This window comes from Mauremys mutica, chromosome 1 (assembly GCF_020497125.1).
Source record: "Mauremys mutica isolate MM-2020 ecotype Southern chromosome 1, ASM2049712v1, whole genome shotgun sequence".
Classification (NCBI taxonomy): Eukaryota; Metazoa; Chordata; order Testudines; family Geoemydidae; genus Mauremys; species Mauremys mutica.
In genome coordinates this window covers 32,110,713-32,128,786 of record NC_059072.1, presented here as the reverse complement: position 1 = coordinate 32,128,786, position 18,074 = coordinate 32,110,713, and the positions used below count along the sequence as shown (strand labels likewise).

Below are 18,074 nucleotides of genomic sequence, written 5' to 3'. Positions count from 1 at the left end.
GCTGTTATTGTCAACCAGACTGCCACATCTGGCTCTAGAGGTCGTTTTAAAGTAACAGAGCCAAATTCAACTCTGGTGTAAACTAATGCAAATGCCATGAAGGTTCCCATGAAGCCTACAGGATGCTGCACCACAGGATACCTATTTCCTAATTTGAAAAACGGAACACATTTATGATGCTGTACAAGTAAGAGCTGGCACACTTGCTTTCTTCCCAGCTCAGTTAGAGTTGTGTGAATAACCTATAATAAACAGTTCATTTAATGAATTTAATCACTTTCACAGACTGTCAGAACAATCACAATTTTATTTTAGGAAAGTTTGAGAATCACAAGTTTTGTTTACTCAGTAGCTTGCTACTGGAAATTCAAATTCTGAACATGTCCATCAACATTTGTTTGCTTCAAGCATTTAAGTATGCATGCCTCAGACCAGGCATGCAGATTAGAATTCACTTTCTGAGCACTGGTACAAATAAAACTAATTTTGCACAAACATTCATGGAAACACACACAAAAGGGACATGAGCATGGGCAAAGAAAATTTTTTAGAACTGACAAATTTCAGTGAGGAAATTGCCAGCTGTTTTATTAGAATTAGAATAAGAACGTGTCAGAATAAGGGAAGCAACATGTACTCATTTAAAAGAAAAATCACAATGGAGTGAAATGCATGAGAAGCACGGTTGTGGCGCAGCAACATGGCTGGACTAGTTAATCTGTGAAGTCTTAAACCTCTGGTTTTGTATTTCTAAACCAATCAATTGGCGGCAGGGGCGTGTGTACTCCAACAGGCCATGCAACTGGTGCAGTGCTGGTGCACAAGAGGCTCAGGATGTAGTGACCTGTGCAAAATCTCTCAACACTATGGACACTAGAAGCATGCTCTGTTGGAGGCTTCAGCCACAGCAGTGCAGAGGGGTGAATCAGGTGCAGGAGTGGCCACTGGATCAGTGATTATGGGATTTCCTACTGCCCCACCCCCCCATCCCTTACACAGGGTGTCCATAGGTGGGTAACTGCAGCCCATGGCACAACCTGACCTGGAAGTGGAATTCTTCCTATCTCCCCTATGCCCTGTGGAACTCTCCTGGGAAAAATCCAGCTAATATGATTATAGTGAGGGACAGGAACTTAGCCCTTAATAAAGGATCAGAACAGGAAAATTACTCTCTTCCCCACTTATTTTGTGAACAGACTTTTTGCGGGTGGGGGAAGAAGAGGAAAGGGGCGGTGACTTTCCAGAAACTTGGGATATTTGTATTATGTATGGGTAATATTTATTCCTCATCCACATTCATTTGTGTTAAATGCAATATAATGTAGATACTTCAAATGTTTAGCAAAGTTTTTAAAAAATTGCCCATGTTGTGTTTGATAAAACATTTTGAATGACCATACTTTTTAAAAAACAAACGTGCATCTAATAGATAGTTACAGTGGGTGGGCTGTGAACTCTTGCCAAGTTTATATGTAACATTCATGGTATTTCTTACAGTAAATACAGGCATGCAGAACGGAATACATCATATTCCCAGGTAAGCACATTTATCTTAGATAAAACCAGAAAATGTTAAGGGCCACCACTGCAAAAAGAATTTGTATTGAAAAAATCTGAACAGAGAGAAGACAGAAAAATATTTTTTCTTAATCTCAAACAAGCTAAATGAGCTAATTCAATAACGGTTTGTAGATATAAAAATTCAAGCAACAGCTCATAATACTGCTATTTATAAAAGCCTGCTACCTATTTGATCTTCTTGATGGGGTTATAAACATACCAAAAAAATAATTTTTACTAACCTCAGTCTGTGGAAATCAAGAAAGACTATGCTCGCACTATCTGAAGGATGAAAAGTTGTTAAAAACATACCTGTTAGCACAAAGCATTTTTCAGTTTATTTAAATAAAAATTATAATTTATACAATACTTTTTTTAAACAAACAAGATTCTTAAAAAATGTACAGGGAAAATTGTTTCATTATTTCAATTCTTCATACAGTATAAGTCTTTTGTTGAACAAAAGTTACACTGCCAATGCATAATTATTTACAACTTCAAAATAGACAAACTTCAGACATAAAAACTATTTTAACATCCATTCTATTTCAATGATTAGTAATAGAAATTAAATATCAGCCAAAATTTACAGAATTCAATAAAAACTACCAGTTTTCTTTGTAGGAGTTTAAGTTGCCCTCCCCCCACAAAAAAAAGAAAAGAAAAAAAAAGCACACACATTCCCCTCTTCACTCTAGCGTGAAATATCTTCTCTCTTGGTCTGCATGGACAGTAATAAGGTTTTGCTGCTGGCTTTTTTGTGCAACATTGCCACTTATAAGTGACCTCACAAGAGTGACAAAGTACAGAAAAACATGATGTTGTATTTAAACTTTTCGTCAGGAATTTGTATTTAAATGGTCACTGATGAGTAATAAATGTGGTAAGTTTTCATCTCCCTTTTTTTTCTTGAAAGGAACTCAAACTAACCACTACACTTCTAGGAAAGAAGTTAAACCAATTAAATGTGAATGATCCAACAATAAACCATATACATCAACAGAATTACAACAAATGACAGCAAATGAACAATAGTATGGCAAAAACATCACTTTTTGCTGTCAGAAAGTAACACTTTACATTAAGTGGCACCACTCAACCTTGAATCAAAAAGAAGGCTATACTGCAAATTGTATGTAGGAAGGTAAATTTTAAATTATTAACTTCAGTGTAATTACACAACTAAATTATGTAACTGCCCACTGCCTCCCAGCATTTCAGGACTCAGGAGAAACAAAGGTGTAGCAATACTCACAAGTAAGCACACTGAAGTTATTGTTTAGTGCCTTTAATTATGTAACATGAGAGTAGTTAATTTGCAGTAATTCTTGTAACCTAATGTAAAGTGAACTTTGCAAAATATATACGTGAATGTTTAATCAGTTATATTACACATTTTACTCTTTAAAAAATCCAGTTCATTTTATTTTTATCAGAATGAACCAATGTTGCATTGTAGTTTGCAATAAGTTTACTGCATTAACAATTTTTTAAAAAATACATTGTTAAAGTGCAGATTAATTTTGAATGACAAATTAGCGTTAGTAGGACGGTTATCTTTGTTGACCAAACTAAAGTGTATTTTCTGTAGGAGCATTCTAAGTCTGGGAAGATGGCAAATGATTTACTACTTCTTTAAAAATAAGTCTTGTTAGCTGTCCTGGCATCATCAACTCAACAATATTTTAGGCTTTCAGGAACCAGAATATAGGACAATATCACATACTACAGTCAGTCAGTGGGAGGAGGAGGTAATAAGTGCAGTTACCGGTAATTACACTGAAACCAGTGCCTTATGACCAGAGTGAAGGTAAAAATTACATTTGAAAATGATACAAAAATAAGAAAAACCACTTGCTCTGTAAAAAATATAATCTTCTGTTTCTTCAAAAAATGACAACCTCACAAACACCCAAGGGATTTTAAGACAAACTGAATGAACTATGAATATGACTAAGTTGTACATAACATTAAGCTATATTAATGCTTATTTATTTGCCACTTACTGTAATTCATCTGCCACTTTGATGCTTAAAGGAGGCTTTAGAAAAGTCTAATTATATAATAAATTGCTGTTGGATAAATGACCATTTCTTCTCTTTAAATCAAACTGCTTTTTAAAAAAAAATTGCAAAATTAAAAGTAATAGTTTTACTTAATATAAAGCCTGTATATGCAAAATGAATATCTATTTGCCAAACGAAAGTAGCTTCAAAATGGTATTTGGTTAACATCCTTGTTATATAGTGGGTAATTGGATCTCCTACCAATTTAAATTATATTGTAAACATTCAAGGCCTGGTTCAGGAAAACATCCCTCTTTGTACTGTATTTAAGCATGTGCTGAAGTCCATAACTATTCCGGACATTTGAATACATGATTAAGTGATTTCCTGAACTCAGTGCATGGATATTAATTTTAAATTCTTTAAGATGGATTGTGCTACATATTTATACACTTATGTCTACAGCACAGAGCTTTAGCATGAACAACTTTGTGCCTTAAATATTCAGTTGTGTGAGCCCCAATGCACATGAACTTTAAATACAATATGGAGAAATACTGTCATTAAATATTCATATTAATATTAAAATTAATTATCTCCACTGCCACTTTGAAATAGGTTTCTACAGTTTCAGAATGCCATTTTCCCCTGGATCTTTGTATTGTTGTTATGCTTAACTGAATGTAAACCTGGAGTTTGTTTAAAGATCTTCCGAGTCATGATGTCCCATAAAACTTGTTTAACTAGAAAACATATGGCTAAGAAGTGTATTTTTAGATAGGCTAACAGAATTATCTTCTTGATCGGTTTTATGGGAAAGTTTGTGCAAGAAAAATACTACTAAACTCAAAAGATGCAGTAGGGAGACAATATATTGGGGGGTTAGTATACATTCTGCTGTGCCTTTAGGAGAATGCAAATGAAATCCTAAACTCTCAGATGGGTTTAATATTACATGACTTATGCAAATTTTCAAAATTTCAAGTAAGACCAATGTTATTATATGCGTTGCCCCTCAATAGAGAAGCTATGGAGAAGGTGGGCACAGTGTCACTGCTCCATTTGGCAAAGTCAGGTTCTATTGTTGGAAAAACTGAAGAAAGAAAGAAAGATCAAAATAGAATAATTTCTTCTGGAAATAATGCTTTCATTTGTTACATTATCCTGACATTTCTGTTACAAGGGACTCTCACAAACCCTCCCCACCCCCACAATCCCAAATATAAATGAACATATAACATACAAAGCTGATCTCAAGTTTTGCTTGGGTGTAATTATTCCCAACTCCCCCCGCATCACAAAAAGATGCCCAGTTAGTCTTTTTTGCATGAACGTACGTGCATCTTGCTACACTACGTGTACAAGTACAATTATTGAGCCCTTCCATGACAAATATCAATAGGAATACAAATATAAGTTGCCTAACATTTTATGAACAAAGTTTTGATGCCCTCAAAAAACAAGTAGTTCTTTTCTTCCTCTTGTACTTTGGTTGATCAGAAAAGGAAGATAACGTTCCAAAAATTTCCTTCTGCTTTGTAATGCTGAATACACTGTACAAGGAATTTGAAACTATGTATGCAGGGAAAATTGAATCAGGTCAAACTGTTCAAAAATAAACTCCTTTAAAGTACAGAAATCAGCAAGAAACATTGCCTTAAAATCAATATTCTTACCAGCTAATAGTGATATTTCCTAGGTGTTGATACTGGTTTCATAAAGTACCCAATTCAGAGCTGCTTGTACTCAAGAAACACACACCAGACTATTGTAATGTGCTTCAACTTATGTAAAAACAACAGACAGTGGGCAAAATTAATCCCTGATGATATCAATGGAGACACCCAAGGGATGAATCTGTTCCAGTCTGTCTGATATCTAGTCAGTTCTCCAAGTATCTTCCTAGCTTTTAATGTCAGTAAATAAACAGTGAAAGTGCTTAATGTGCAAGGCTAATAGTGATGACAGCACTTTCACTGTTTTTTAAAAAAACCTTAAAAACAAACATGAAGGCATATATAAAATACACTTGATTCATGTAACAGATAGAATATAAACCATATGACAAGAAAAATTATTGCAAAATAGATGAGGATGTTCAATTTTTCACTACCAAGTTGTAAAATAAAGTCTCCTCTAGATCTTCTGAAGATAAGATACTAGCTTTCGCTGTTTGATGCTGCAGAGGTTATTTTCATATACTGGTTGAAAATTGTTTCAAAAGCTTCATCTCTGTGTACCATGGCACCAAACACCAATGGCTACAGGACAAAAAAGAAAGAAAAAAAAATCAAACCAAATTATAGGCTACAGGAAATCAGAAAATTTCGAGAAGTCTTTAGACAAGTCTGACCAGGTTCTTTCAAATTAACACCCTTCTCCCCCTTCTTTTTTAACAAGCCTTTATTAGAGTTTTAGGGGTTTTTTGGTTCAGTGAAACATGAATGGGATCTGAATGGACGTTAAAAGGGGCTTTTTCCTAAAAGTCTAAGAATCCGTTCAGTGTTCAATTCCTAAGAAAACCTCCCCCACATATTCCATTTCCATCTCCCATTTTCCTCTGATAATGCACTGGATTAACAACTATCAATGTTCACAGGTGTTCTATATCAATTGTCCTATTTCACTTTCCAACTGCTTGGGACCTATAAAGCCTTCTTGATAACCAGAGACAGAGCTCTTTTAAAGTAGTCTTATGATTTATAAAATGGCACAGTGGCACGGAGTTTCAGGTCACTGTATTTCCAATTTAAACATCCTGAGTAATTAGTTGTCTATTAAAATTATCTTTAAAAATAATTTTCAAATGCATGCCCAGGCATGGTGTAGAAGGATCAGCACACTAACTAGCATATGAATCAGAAGAAACCTCTTTACAAGTTATTAGTTTGATTAGTTATCAAGGCTCAATAATATTTCCCTGCTTATTAGAGTGGCTTTTTGTAACCCTGAAATGCTCATTAAACTACATAACCCTCATCAATTTTTAGTTCATAGGTTCTTGGAAAAGTCACATGACTGAAGGTAGAAAACTTGGTGGATTTCAGCCACACTTTGGAGGACCTGTCAAAATCACATTGGCCTTCAAAATACCCCAATTATATTACTCTTTGAGTGCATTGCAGACACCATTACCCCAAGGCACTACATACAGAAAATGTGGCCTCAAGTTTCTAACATGTTTGCAGCAGTGTTACTAACAGCTCTTATGATTGCCATGAAGAAGGTTGGTAAGAAAATGGTCAATTTAAGGTTGGAGTAAGAGAGCTGTGGGCACCACAGGTGAGGGGATGAAGTAAATCCATTTTAAAACAGAGTTGTTTGATTCCACTTGAATGAACCAAGTCAGAGAAGGTCAACTATACTATATAATAGATACACTCAGCTTCCAAAATATATTAAACTAAATAAAACAAAGTGAGAGCAAACATTTTAAACATATATACATACACACACCACCCCATCACAAGCTATAAAGAAATGGAGGGCATTTATGTTGCTTTTAAAACAGAACAGGAACCCTGAGCACATGAGGGTGCAGTGCAGCACTACAGATAGAGCTGGCTACTTACTTTTTGTGTAGACGGTGTTGATACTGAAATACCCATCCCTGATCCTGGGAGAACAGAGAGCACTTTGTACTACAAAAAACAAACAGATATTTTACAGGCTGAACAATTACAAAGGGGCATGAAAGAGAATGTGATGTAACCCGTCTACTGTGGAGCCTCCCACCCACCCCTTGCCTAAAAGATGCCTACTTATAGACAACTGCAAAGATTATTTTCCAAATTAAATAGGTAAATTGGTCCTAACTTAAGCCAAATATACCAATGCAATAAGTTTTCCTTGTACTTAATGTGTTTGTGTATGGCATGTTCTAAGATCACTGGTGGAGGTCTGCCAAGGGAAGTGCATTAAGGAGTTAACAACTTTTCATGAAAGTGAAATATAGATAAGTGACAACTCAGAGGTACAGTGGCAGGAATCATAGCTTCCTATTGGGCTAAAGAATCCTCATCGTGCAAAAGCAGTACACTGAAAATCCAATAAACTATGTACTGTACACTGCCTTTCATAAGTACTGTAGCAAGAGTGGACCACTTGAATAAAACCAAAGCCAAGCAAAAGGAAGTGCCGGAAATACTATTCAAGAATGTAAGTTTCTTCTGGGGCATGTCTTTTGTGGGATTGTTCAGTTTTCAGTCTCTTATTTCCTACCACCTAAAGGCCCCACAAGAGATTAAACCATCATTCCTAATGATGAGAGCTGGAGAGGATCTTTGCCACAGTTGGGTCAGCATGAAAGAAAGCAGAGGAGAGAAATTACTGATAAAGAAACAGGATTTAAGGAAATATTTAAAGTAGAGGAAAAGAATACTTAGACACAATACTGGAGATAGCTGTGTGTATGAGAGGCTGGACAAAAATTTGAAATCAAGGGGAAGGAGGGTACGGAGCCGCATTCTGGATGGACTGGAGGGAGTGAAGCGAGAAGCAGTAATACATAGGTCAGGGATTTGGCATGGATCAGGATTTTAAGAGAGCAGGAAAAGGGTAAAATTTTGGTGACAAAGTTACTATGATGACATACTAAGAGACAGAAGAGAGAGTCAAACATAACAGAGGCTCAGAGTCTGAGATGGGAAGGGCACTTCACCTGTCAGTCGCAATAAAGAAGCACCAGGAGGAAAGAATTTCAATTTTGGAGGGACAGTTTGAGAAGGAAGTGAAATGTCGCCTGGGTATATCCCACCTAATCAATTCCCTGCCATTTCAGGGGCCACGGGCCTGGCGTGGGGACACCTCAGTCTCTCCTGTTCTCTGCCTCTGGTGCACAAAAATTTACTTTCCCAAAGATTGAAATGCTTTAGTTTAACCCCAGTTATTAGGCTCAAAATGGATGAAATTTAATGGCCTGTGATATACAGACGGTCTGACTAGTTGATCTAATGGTCACTTCTAGTCTTCAATTCCATGAAATCAAATAGGGAAGAATGAGGATTTCAAGAAACTGAATTAGAAGAACCCAGTCATGGTTTCCAACTTAGTTTTATATGATAATCAGTCTTCAATAGGAAAAGACTGGTTTTCAAGGCATCATCAGAAAAGAACCCTAATGTTTGCATTTGAGCTATTGTGAGTTCAAAGCATGCCATATACTCCTGTAAACATCATATGCTGGAAGAATCAACTGAGTTGCTTTGCATTATTTCACTTCATCCCAATTTTACATTAGGAAAATCCCAACGTTCAGTTAAATAGTTTTATAAATTTGTCATCTTCGTTCAGATGATTGCATATCTACTTGCATGATAAAATCTAAAACCCCACCACCTGAATCTTAAAGATACACTCCTTGAAAACAAAGTAAAATTAGCAAGGAACAGAAAAAGTGATCTTCCCATATTACTGTACACTCAACAAAACAGAGACATACCTTCTGAATATCTGTTATCTCCGTTAGTTTAATAACTTTATTTCTCTTAGAAGAGCCAGATTTGGAGCTTTCAAAGCATAAGTAACTGAAGACAAAGGGGGAAAAGTGCTTATTTGGTACAATAATCTGAAAACCAAAACTGTTAAAATTCTGTCTTCTTCCAAACAGTTTTGAAATTCTCTACATTAAAAACAGCTTTGCAAGGAATTGTGTGAAAAATGTAATTTCCAATTATGATTTTATGTTAAAACAACAATTCCATAAACTCCATCAGTTGAACATCTAATTCCACTAAAAGATCAGTAATCTACTGCATGCACAAACATTTCATACTCATATCCTTACAGTGAAAGTCTATGTAATAAGACCAAACATACCAATCTTAAATGAAAGCAAAAGTAGGCCACTGTACTGAAAGTTAAAAAAACCCATCTCATCCGTATAACCTCCTCCCCTCCCAAGTGAAAACTAATGAAAAGTTGGACTTAACTGCACACTGCTATAATGCAGACAAACCTGAAGATATGCTAAAATAAAGCTTGACATTCTAGATGTTAGAAGAATTATCACCATCACTAGAGGGCACAGTATACAGATAACCTAGGTTTAGTTCCACTAGATTCTAATACACTGAAGGAATTTCAGTCTAAGATCCTAAACAGCATTGGTAATACCCATACAGTGTGCGCAGAGAAAACAGCTTTGATTTTGAAACCAAAGCTTAACTTATTCAACTGTGTTTTTTGTTTTTAAAGAAGCCATACATTCATTTTTAACGGGGTTTTCACAGCACTCGAAATACACAGCAAAACACAGAACATTTGGTAAATTATAATGAGCTAACGCTCGTACTGCACTTAATAAAAGTAGCTAGAGCTTTATATTTTCATAATTTAGTTGCCCCGTTCACTGTAACAAGTGCTAACATACTAAACACTGATGCTATAGTTTGCTTCTCTACAAACATTTCAGACACCTAATACATTTGTTAAATCCTACCATGCTCCAATTTCCAACTGTCGTTACCCTATACAGTTTCTCTATAGGTTTAGTATTATGAAAAAAAAATTGTATATCCAAATGTCAGGAGACTAGGTAGTTAAAAGCTTTTCCTATAGGATTACATTTATACAATAACTCCCCACTTAACGCTGTAGTTATGTTCCTGAAAAATGCGACTTTAAGAGAAACGATGTTAAGCGAATCCAATTTCCCCATAAGAATTAATGTAAATGAGGGGGTTAGGTTCCAGGGAATTTTTTTTTCCACCAGACAAAAGACTATTTTTTACACACACACACACACACACACACACACACACACACACACACACACACACACACACACACACACACACACACACACACTTACTTTTAAACAAACAATTTAATACTGGTACACAGTGATGATGATTGTGAAGCTTGGTTGAGGTGGAGGAGTCAGAGGGTGGGATATTTCCCAGGGAATGCCTTACAGCTAAATGATGAACTAGGAATTGGCTGAGCCCTCAAGGGTTAACACTCTCACTCTACAAGGCAGCAGGAATGGAGGAAGGGGAGACAGCATTGCAGACAGAGAGACACACCCTGTGTGTGTGTGAGAGAGAGATGCGCATTTCCCTTTTAAGTACACTGCCTGGTTAATTAGATCACGTTGCTGAGACCCCAGCTGCTGCCAGCAAGTTCCCTTCATCCTGAGCCCTGTCGTGCGTCCCTCCTGCTCTAAGGAAGATGGGGTAAGTGGGGTGCAGGAGCAGGGGGGGAGGGGAATACCCTGACATCAGCCCCCCGCTTCTTCCCCTCCCCCCCGCACAGCAAGCAGGAGTCTCGAGGAGCAGCTCCCAGACAGAGGGCAGGAGCAGCACATAGCGGGGGAGGGAGGGACAGCTGCAATTGCTAGCCCGCTGGGCAACTGCTGCACAGGGAACTTAGGGGAGCGGGGAACTGATAGGGGGCTGCCAGTCCACCCTGGTTCCAAGCCCCCACCAGCTAGCTGCAACGGGCTGCTCTTCCTGCAAGCAGTGGACAAAGCAGGCAGCTGCCAAACGATGTTAGAAGGGAGCATTGCACAACTTTAAATGAGCATGTTCCCTAATTGATCAGCAACAAAACAACATTAACCGGAACGACTTTATGTGAGGAGTTACTGTATTACATTTCTTTGTTTAACAGTATTTACAAAAGAAAATGAGTTCCCAATAAGTTTCTCTGGGGAGGGAGGACAGGGGAACAATGGACTGCCAAGTGCCAATGACTTACTTTTCTGTAACATAAAGAACCCCATTCCTAATGTAGTCCGTGGGCATCTTCTTGTCTCTGTTAATCAAGCAGCAGCGCCAACCATTTTCACATACTACCAGAAAATACAACACACAAAATCAAATGTGTCAAGGAAAGAGTTTTAGGAAAGAAAGAAAGATGCAAGTCTTAAAATCAGACAGATGGTTCCCCACAATTACACAGTTCTCCTATAATAAGCAGCACAGCCTGCAAATGAAGCTTCATGTATGTTGTGGTTGCAAAGCTTTTGCTCTATAGTCAAATATGAAAATATTTGTTTCAAAGAATGAGTTAAATTACTTCCTCTGAGTTGACTAAGCATCTTTTCTCCCCTATCAAATTTGTATTACCACAAGAGACAAGCCAGGCAGTGAGCACTGGGTCCTTTCAGAGAATCTTAGGATAAAAGATTAACTTCATCTCCTGTGTATACCAGTTTAGAGTAGATAATAAAACAATACAGTTCATTTCTGAATAGTGCTGGGATATGCAGACAGGGGCCCAGACTTCAAATTACATGTCTGACTAGTTCAAAAGAGTTAATTTTTCCTACGACTGTAACCGTAATAGCTGTACAAATACCTGCCAAAGGACGCTCATTTTCTGATAGGTTAAAGACTTCATGGAAATTGCCTCTTTTAGTGGTATGAAAACGACTACTATCTTCATCTTTGTTTACTCCAGTTGGGGCACCTAAACCGACATAACTTCTCGATGATGCTGTTTGAACCTGCAGGAAAATAATTGGATTAATTTGAATAGCAATATTTAATTGCACTCTTTAAATGATTAGTTAATTATTAATTTTCATTTAAAAAGGATAGCTAAAAATAACCTTGAATAGCATTCTTGATATCTCCAGCACAAATTGGACTTGGTACAATACCATAGTATTCTTGCTATACCATAATGTACTAATATCCCATCTGAAGATAATTTTTAAGGGATTTCGCGTCACTGCAATTTTATTCTTTAGACAGATGCGGTCTCATGCCTCCAAAAGACATTCTGCAAGAGGCATCTGTATTTAAATACAGTCTCTGCACACCAAGGAGTATATCAGATTAGATGTGAATATGTCACTGCACACAACCCAAATTAATTTGCGAGGAGGGACTTCCCCAGGCCCAGTTAATATTTAACCAGTAGCAGCATTTAAGATGTGTCTTTGAGACATAAAAAACAAACCCAGAACACTCAATATAAAGAAAGAATAAAAAAAGCAAACATTAAAAGAACACATACACAAAACAGCATCAGCTCATTATGAACACAAATGCTCAAATTGAAAGAAAGTTTTCCACGCTAAGATCCATACCTTTTCATGCCCTGACAGCTAGCAGGAAAAGAAACAACAAACACAAATGTGACAGTGACAAAAGAAAAAAAGTGAAATCTATTTAACAGTATCATATACAGAATAAAACATGAATTGAATGAAGCTGCAAGATCTTACTCACATACCAAGAAATTGCACACAATGAATGCAATTTAAAACAAGTTATCAGTGGTTAGAGCACACCATTTTAATTATTCATATCATCTTAGGGTGGGCTGGCCTCCCAACTTCGGAAGCTGATCTGAATTTCCCAGGCTAACACTCTGAAAACTGGCATGGTTATTATTACACACTGATGATAAGAGTGGAGATTTCTAAAACACCATGTGCTAAAGCAAAATCAACTTTCAAACAAAGCTCCTAAGTCACTGGATGCTGCCCCATAATAAAGGGTGAGATCCACAAAGCAATTTAGGCACCTAACTGCCACTTTAGGCACCTAAATCCAACATTTAGGTACCCCTTTGATCCTTGAAACTCCTACTCAGCTTCACCTAACCCTCTGGGAGCCAAGGGAATTTAGGTGACTACGTTTTGGCTAGTAGGAATCTGCAAAACTGCTTAAGTCCTGATGCCACCGAACTGCTCTGCATCCTAGTCCAGGTGGGAGTCTCAAATGAGGCATTCCCTCTCCTAGTTCACCTGCAGGACCCAATCTAGTGGGCCTGCTCAGAGCACAGGCCATATACAAAAGACAGCCGGGGGTGCACATATTGGGAATTTTTGTGGCTAGCTGCGGGGTGTATGATTATAACCAGTAGCACAATGGTTTGGAGTACTCCCCCAGCATACGGAACACAAGTTCAAATTCCCACTCAGCCAGATTTGGAGCAAGAAATTGAACCTGACTCTCCTACATCCCAGGTGAGAACTCTAACCACTGGGCTACTGGCTATAGGGGACCTCTCTCTCTCTCTCTCTCTTGTTTTTTGCCAGAATGGGCTGACCAGGGTTAGGTGCCTAACTCAAGGAGAGGATTCATAGCTGGGAATCCTGAGTGCAGGGAGTCATCTCCCTCTGCCCCAGAGTTAGGTGCCTAACTCCCTTTGAGGGGTGGGACTTGGCATTTCCTACTGGCTAACTTAGGTGGCTCCCTGCTCAGTTTTCTGACTTCTGAGAATCCCTTTCTCAAGTGCTTAACTCTCCCCATGCATTGTAAAGGGAGCTCGGGCAGCTAAGTAAGGACTCTGACTTCTGTTTGCCAGCAGGGCACCTAAGAGTTAGGCACTGTAAGTCTTATGGCCCTTTGTGGATCTAGCCCAAAGCCTGAATTCTGACAAGGCAGCGCACAGCTGAATTAGGAAAGCTTTCTTGCACTTTATTTTCTTGTATCTTGACTGGTAGAACAACTCACAGTTCTACAGGCTGGCGTATCTCACAGAAATTGCATATCAAGGGCTCCATTCTCATTCTCATCACACACATGCATCACCATCTGGGTAATGCACACATGCCTGATATGTGGGTGCAGGATCGAGCCCTTAGTCTGTACAGAGAGACAATCCTGGGAAGAGCTGACTACCCTCTGCTGCTTCTGATTTCACTGTAAGTTCGTGGCACTCTCAGTATTTAGCCCTACAAGATGAAAAAATTCAAAACGAATGAGATCTGTGCACTGAAACTGAATCAAGTTTTACAAAAGAGCTAAGCAGACATGGGCTATTTATCATCTTGCCTTTAGGGTTACTGTAGTACGATGCCTCGGTGGAAAAGGATAGGAAAGAATAAAAAAGCTGTACAGTGCAAGTCTTATGCTCACAGTACTTGGACTGTACTATGTCCTCATTCTCAGTCTCTTGCTTAAGGAGCAAGCAGCGGGTTTAATGTTAGCACTACTTTTAAAAACAGAGCATGAGTCCTCCTGTCAGAGATTCAGAAAAGTCTTGAGTCATGAACACTTATCCGCAGTTATGGATTGTGTGGAGAGTAGATGGGTTTGGGATAAAGTTGGCTACCACGTTTGGTTTCATTCAGTAATTTTACAGACTGGATCCACAGCCAGGTTTGTTAAACCTGACAATGCCTCTCTCTACTGAGTGCTAGTGGTTAATTTAGAAAACAGACACTATCAAAGTGGGGAAAACGGGGCTGGAGGGGAGGAATCATATCTATTGGAAAATATTGTACTTTTAGAAAACTAGTATTTTAAAAATCTTTCAGATAACAGAAGAGACATATTGTCCTTTAAAGGTTGATTATAGTCCTATAAATCAGTGGTTCTCAATCTGTGGTCCGTGGATCCCTGAGGGTCTGCAGACTATGTTTAAGGGGTCAGTGAAAGGTTGTCATTACCACAGAAAAACTGTGGTCCGCAGACCCGGAGGTTCGCAAATTATGTTTAAGATTTCCAAAGGGGCCTTCCCTCCATTTGAAATATTTTAGAGTCTGCAAATGAAAACAGGTTGAGAACCACTGATATAAATGATTGTCAAAGTACTCAGATATTACGGTTAGGGGCACTATGTCTATGTCTGTCTAGCTCTACTGCATGCAAGTATTCCTTGTAAGTACATCTTAGTCTTCAGCAAAGTTTTACTGTTGTGAACACTGCCAAAGATGTGGAAAAGCATGTTGCATTCCAACCTGCTTCATGCATCAGCAAAGTTATTGTTTCTTATTCCAAAACGTGTACTGCTAGTAATGGTGTACAAAGCAGAATGAGATTGCCATTTATATTAACAATACATGTATAAATAGTTTTAAAAACATTATTAACTCTTTTATTAAATGGTTAATCGATTGTTAAAGCCCAAAATGTTGACGGCTCTTTATGACCATGGGTTTATACTCATTTACCATGTTTTTTACTGAAGCACTTATAACCATCTCTATAAGACATACTACTTATGTCTAAGAGTCTTACAACCATCTATTAATCATTTATTAAACTGAACTATTAAACTTAAACTATTTATTATCCTATGGGTACTTTTAAGTGTCACAGTGATTCTTTATCTGGGTAACCCAGATAGCACATTGAATATTCATTTCTGGCATATGGTGAAAAAAAACTTGCTTTTACTTGTTACGTAAGCAAAGTTGTCATGAAAATACAGACTAATATGGATACCCAGATCTTATTTTTAGTAATTTTTCTGGTTATAAAAACATTAAAACACCCACTTTTTTTTTTTTAAACTAAAAGAAAATTCTTTGTCCACAAAAAAGCAAGTCACTTTATGAATATTGGGACCCTGGATTTAAAAATAAAGACACATCAGACTGCCACTGAAGTGTGAACACTGAAATTAGGTTTAACGATTATCCCTCCCTCAATGTGCTCTAGTCACTGGAAACAAAAACAAAAAAAAAGTGGACTTTGCCAGATATGTAAAAACATGAAACTTTACTTACCCGTCTTGACACTGTAGCATTAGACCTTTCTTTGAGTTGAGGATCTGTAGGTAAATTTGTCCAGATGATATAAGGAGTATCATACTTAGCTCGAAGTCTTGGACATCGTTTGAAGATAAAATCAATAAGGAAAAACTTAATTCCAGCATAAAGTCCTGAACAATTGAAAAAAATCTGTTTTTAGCAAACACAGTAACTGGCATTAAGATAGTCAGATTTTCCATCACTTTTCCATTAAAGTCCATCAATAAACCATATTTTTGCAATTATATTTCTAATCAATACGGTATAAAAAATATAGCACACCCACATACACGCTTTCGTCTCACAAAAGAAATTCAAGTGGAGAACGTGGGAGCTACAACTGCGCGATCTCTGCAGCTATAATTTTGGTTTCTTTGCATAAGTTTAGTATTCAATGCTGAGAAGCACTAAAAAAATTCAAACATCCATCTGCTGTTTTCAGAACAAAACTGAGAAACATGAGAGATGCCCTTTTGCCTCTTTTTCTATTAAAACAGTAATCTCCTCTAATAATCTAAATGGTAACACAGAGCTCTTGGACAGTTGATTATATCCTCTTATCTTACACAAAAGATCCTCTTCCTTTATGCTAGGTTACTCTACGTATTTCAAACCTCTAATCTCTTAACAGGGACTAATGATTTTAAAAGGAGTCTTCAGAATGAATGAAATCTCATTCTGAAAGCCATTGGGAAAAAAATTCCAACCACCATATAAAGTGATCCAATATGTGTAGTAGGTGCCTAATCTAGTGTAGCAACTTAAAATCAATGCCACATTTAAAATATTACCTATAGTTTAAGAACTGCACACATGACAGTCACAAGCTTCATTACAGAGACATGGTAGCAGGGGTGCTGGAACAATTTGGACAGTGTGGGAGCTGAGAGCCATTGAACCAAACTGTGAACCCTGTATATGATGGAAACTACTTCAAGCCGGGGGGGGTGGGGGGAAGGCGCACACCCCTAACACTCCTAATTCCAGCACCTGTGCCTGGTGGGTACTCCTAGTTCGCAGTGCATGGTTACATGTTACACAGAAGAGGCTTTTCTCTCCTGATTTCTCATTTCAAAACCACACCCCTCACCCCACCCCACCCCACCCACCCACTTCAGAAGCATAGCATACTGAAAGCAGCAGCCAAAAGCATCCTTGGCCACTGCTCCCACAGCTTTCCTTCCTATTCAATCCCTCTACTGGCTACCCCTGGCCAAACCAATCAAATATAAGAAGGGACAAATGTAAAGGGACAACTTTGCCCCCACTGTTATTGTTCATTATGTCCTTGTTCTACCAACGATGTCACTGCTCTTTCATTTTTTTCCCCAACCATTCTCAGCTTCATTACTTCTTCCCTGCTGCCCGCCATGCCTCATACTTACATCCCAGGTTGCCACTGTTTTACATACTTCCTGAAAACCTGAGAGGCCTTCAAACTCTAACCCAGTGTTTTTCAAACCATGGGTCGCGGCATGCAAGGCGCTCGGTCGCCTTGCTCTGGTCAGCACCACCGACCGGGACATTAAAAGTCCTATTGGCGGTGCTGCCCAGCTAAGGAAGGCTAGTGCCTACCTTTTCTGACACCGCGCTGCACCCTGGAAGCAGCCAGCAGCAGATCCGGCTTCTAGACGGGGGGCCACGGGGCTCTGCGTGCTGCCCCCACCCCAAGCACTGGCTTTGCATTCCCATTGGCCAGAAACCAGCCAACAGGAGCTGCAGGGGTCGGGGGAGGAGAGTCCGGTGCCTGTGGGAGAGAGTTGCGCCTCTGCCTAGGAGCTGGACCTGTTGCTTGCCGCATCCACGGTGCCAGGACAGGCAGGAAGCCTGCCTGAGTGCCTTGGTTGCGCCACTGACCAGGAGCCGCCGGAGGTAAGTCCGTGCCCCAACCCCGCGTCCCAATCCCCTGCCCTAAGCCCCCCCAAACCCAGAAGCCCTTCCTGCACCCCAACCCCCCATTCCTGGACCCACCCCTGAGACTGCACCCCCAGCCCAGACCCTCTCCCACACCCCAACCCTCTGCCCCAGCCCTGAGCCCCTCCCCCCCAAACCTCTCATCCCCAGCTCTGTTG

At 38.8% G+C, this 18,074-nt stretch overlaps 1 protein-coding gene across 1 annotated transcript in view; it reads right to left on the bottom strand.

Moving 5' to 3' along the window:
* Positions 1-348: 348 nt before the first annotated feature.
* Positions 349-18,074, bottom strand: part of GRAMD4 (GRAM domain containing 4) — a 156,516-nt gene continuing 138,790 nt past the window's right edge. The window contains exons 14-20 of the mRNA XM_044994841.1: positions 15,979-16,133; positions 12,604-12,621; positions 11,868-12,015; positions 11,265-11,358; positions 9,007-9,091; positions 7,139-7,207; positions 349-5,827 (exon numbers count right to left, since the gene is read on the bottom strand). Of these exons, the coding sequence (XP_044850776.1) occupies positions 5,726-5,827; positions 7,139-7,207; positions 9,007-9,091; positions 11,265-11,358; positions 11,868-12,015; positions 12,604-12,621; positions 15,979-16,133 (671 nt within the window). The 3' untranslated portion in view covers positions 349-5,725. The remainder of the gene's footprint in view (positions 5,828-7,138; positions 7,208-9,006; positions 9,092-11,264; positions 11,359-11,867; positions 12,016-12,603; positions 12,622-15,978; positions 16,134-18,074) is intronic.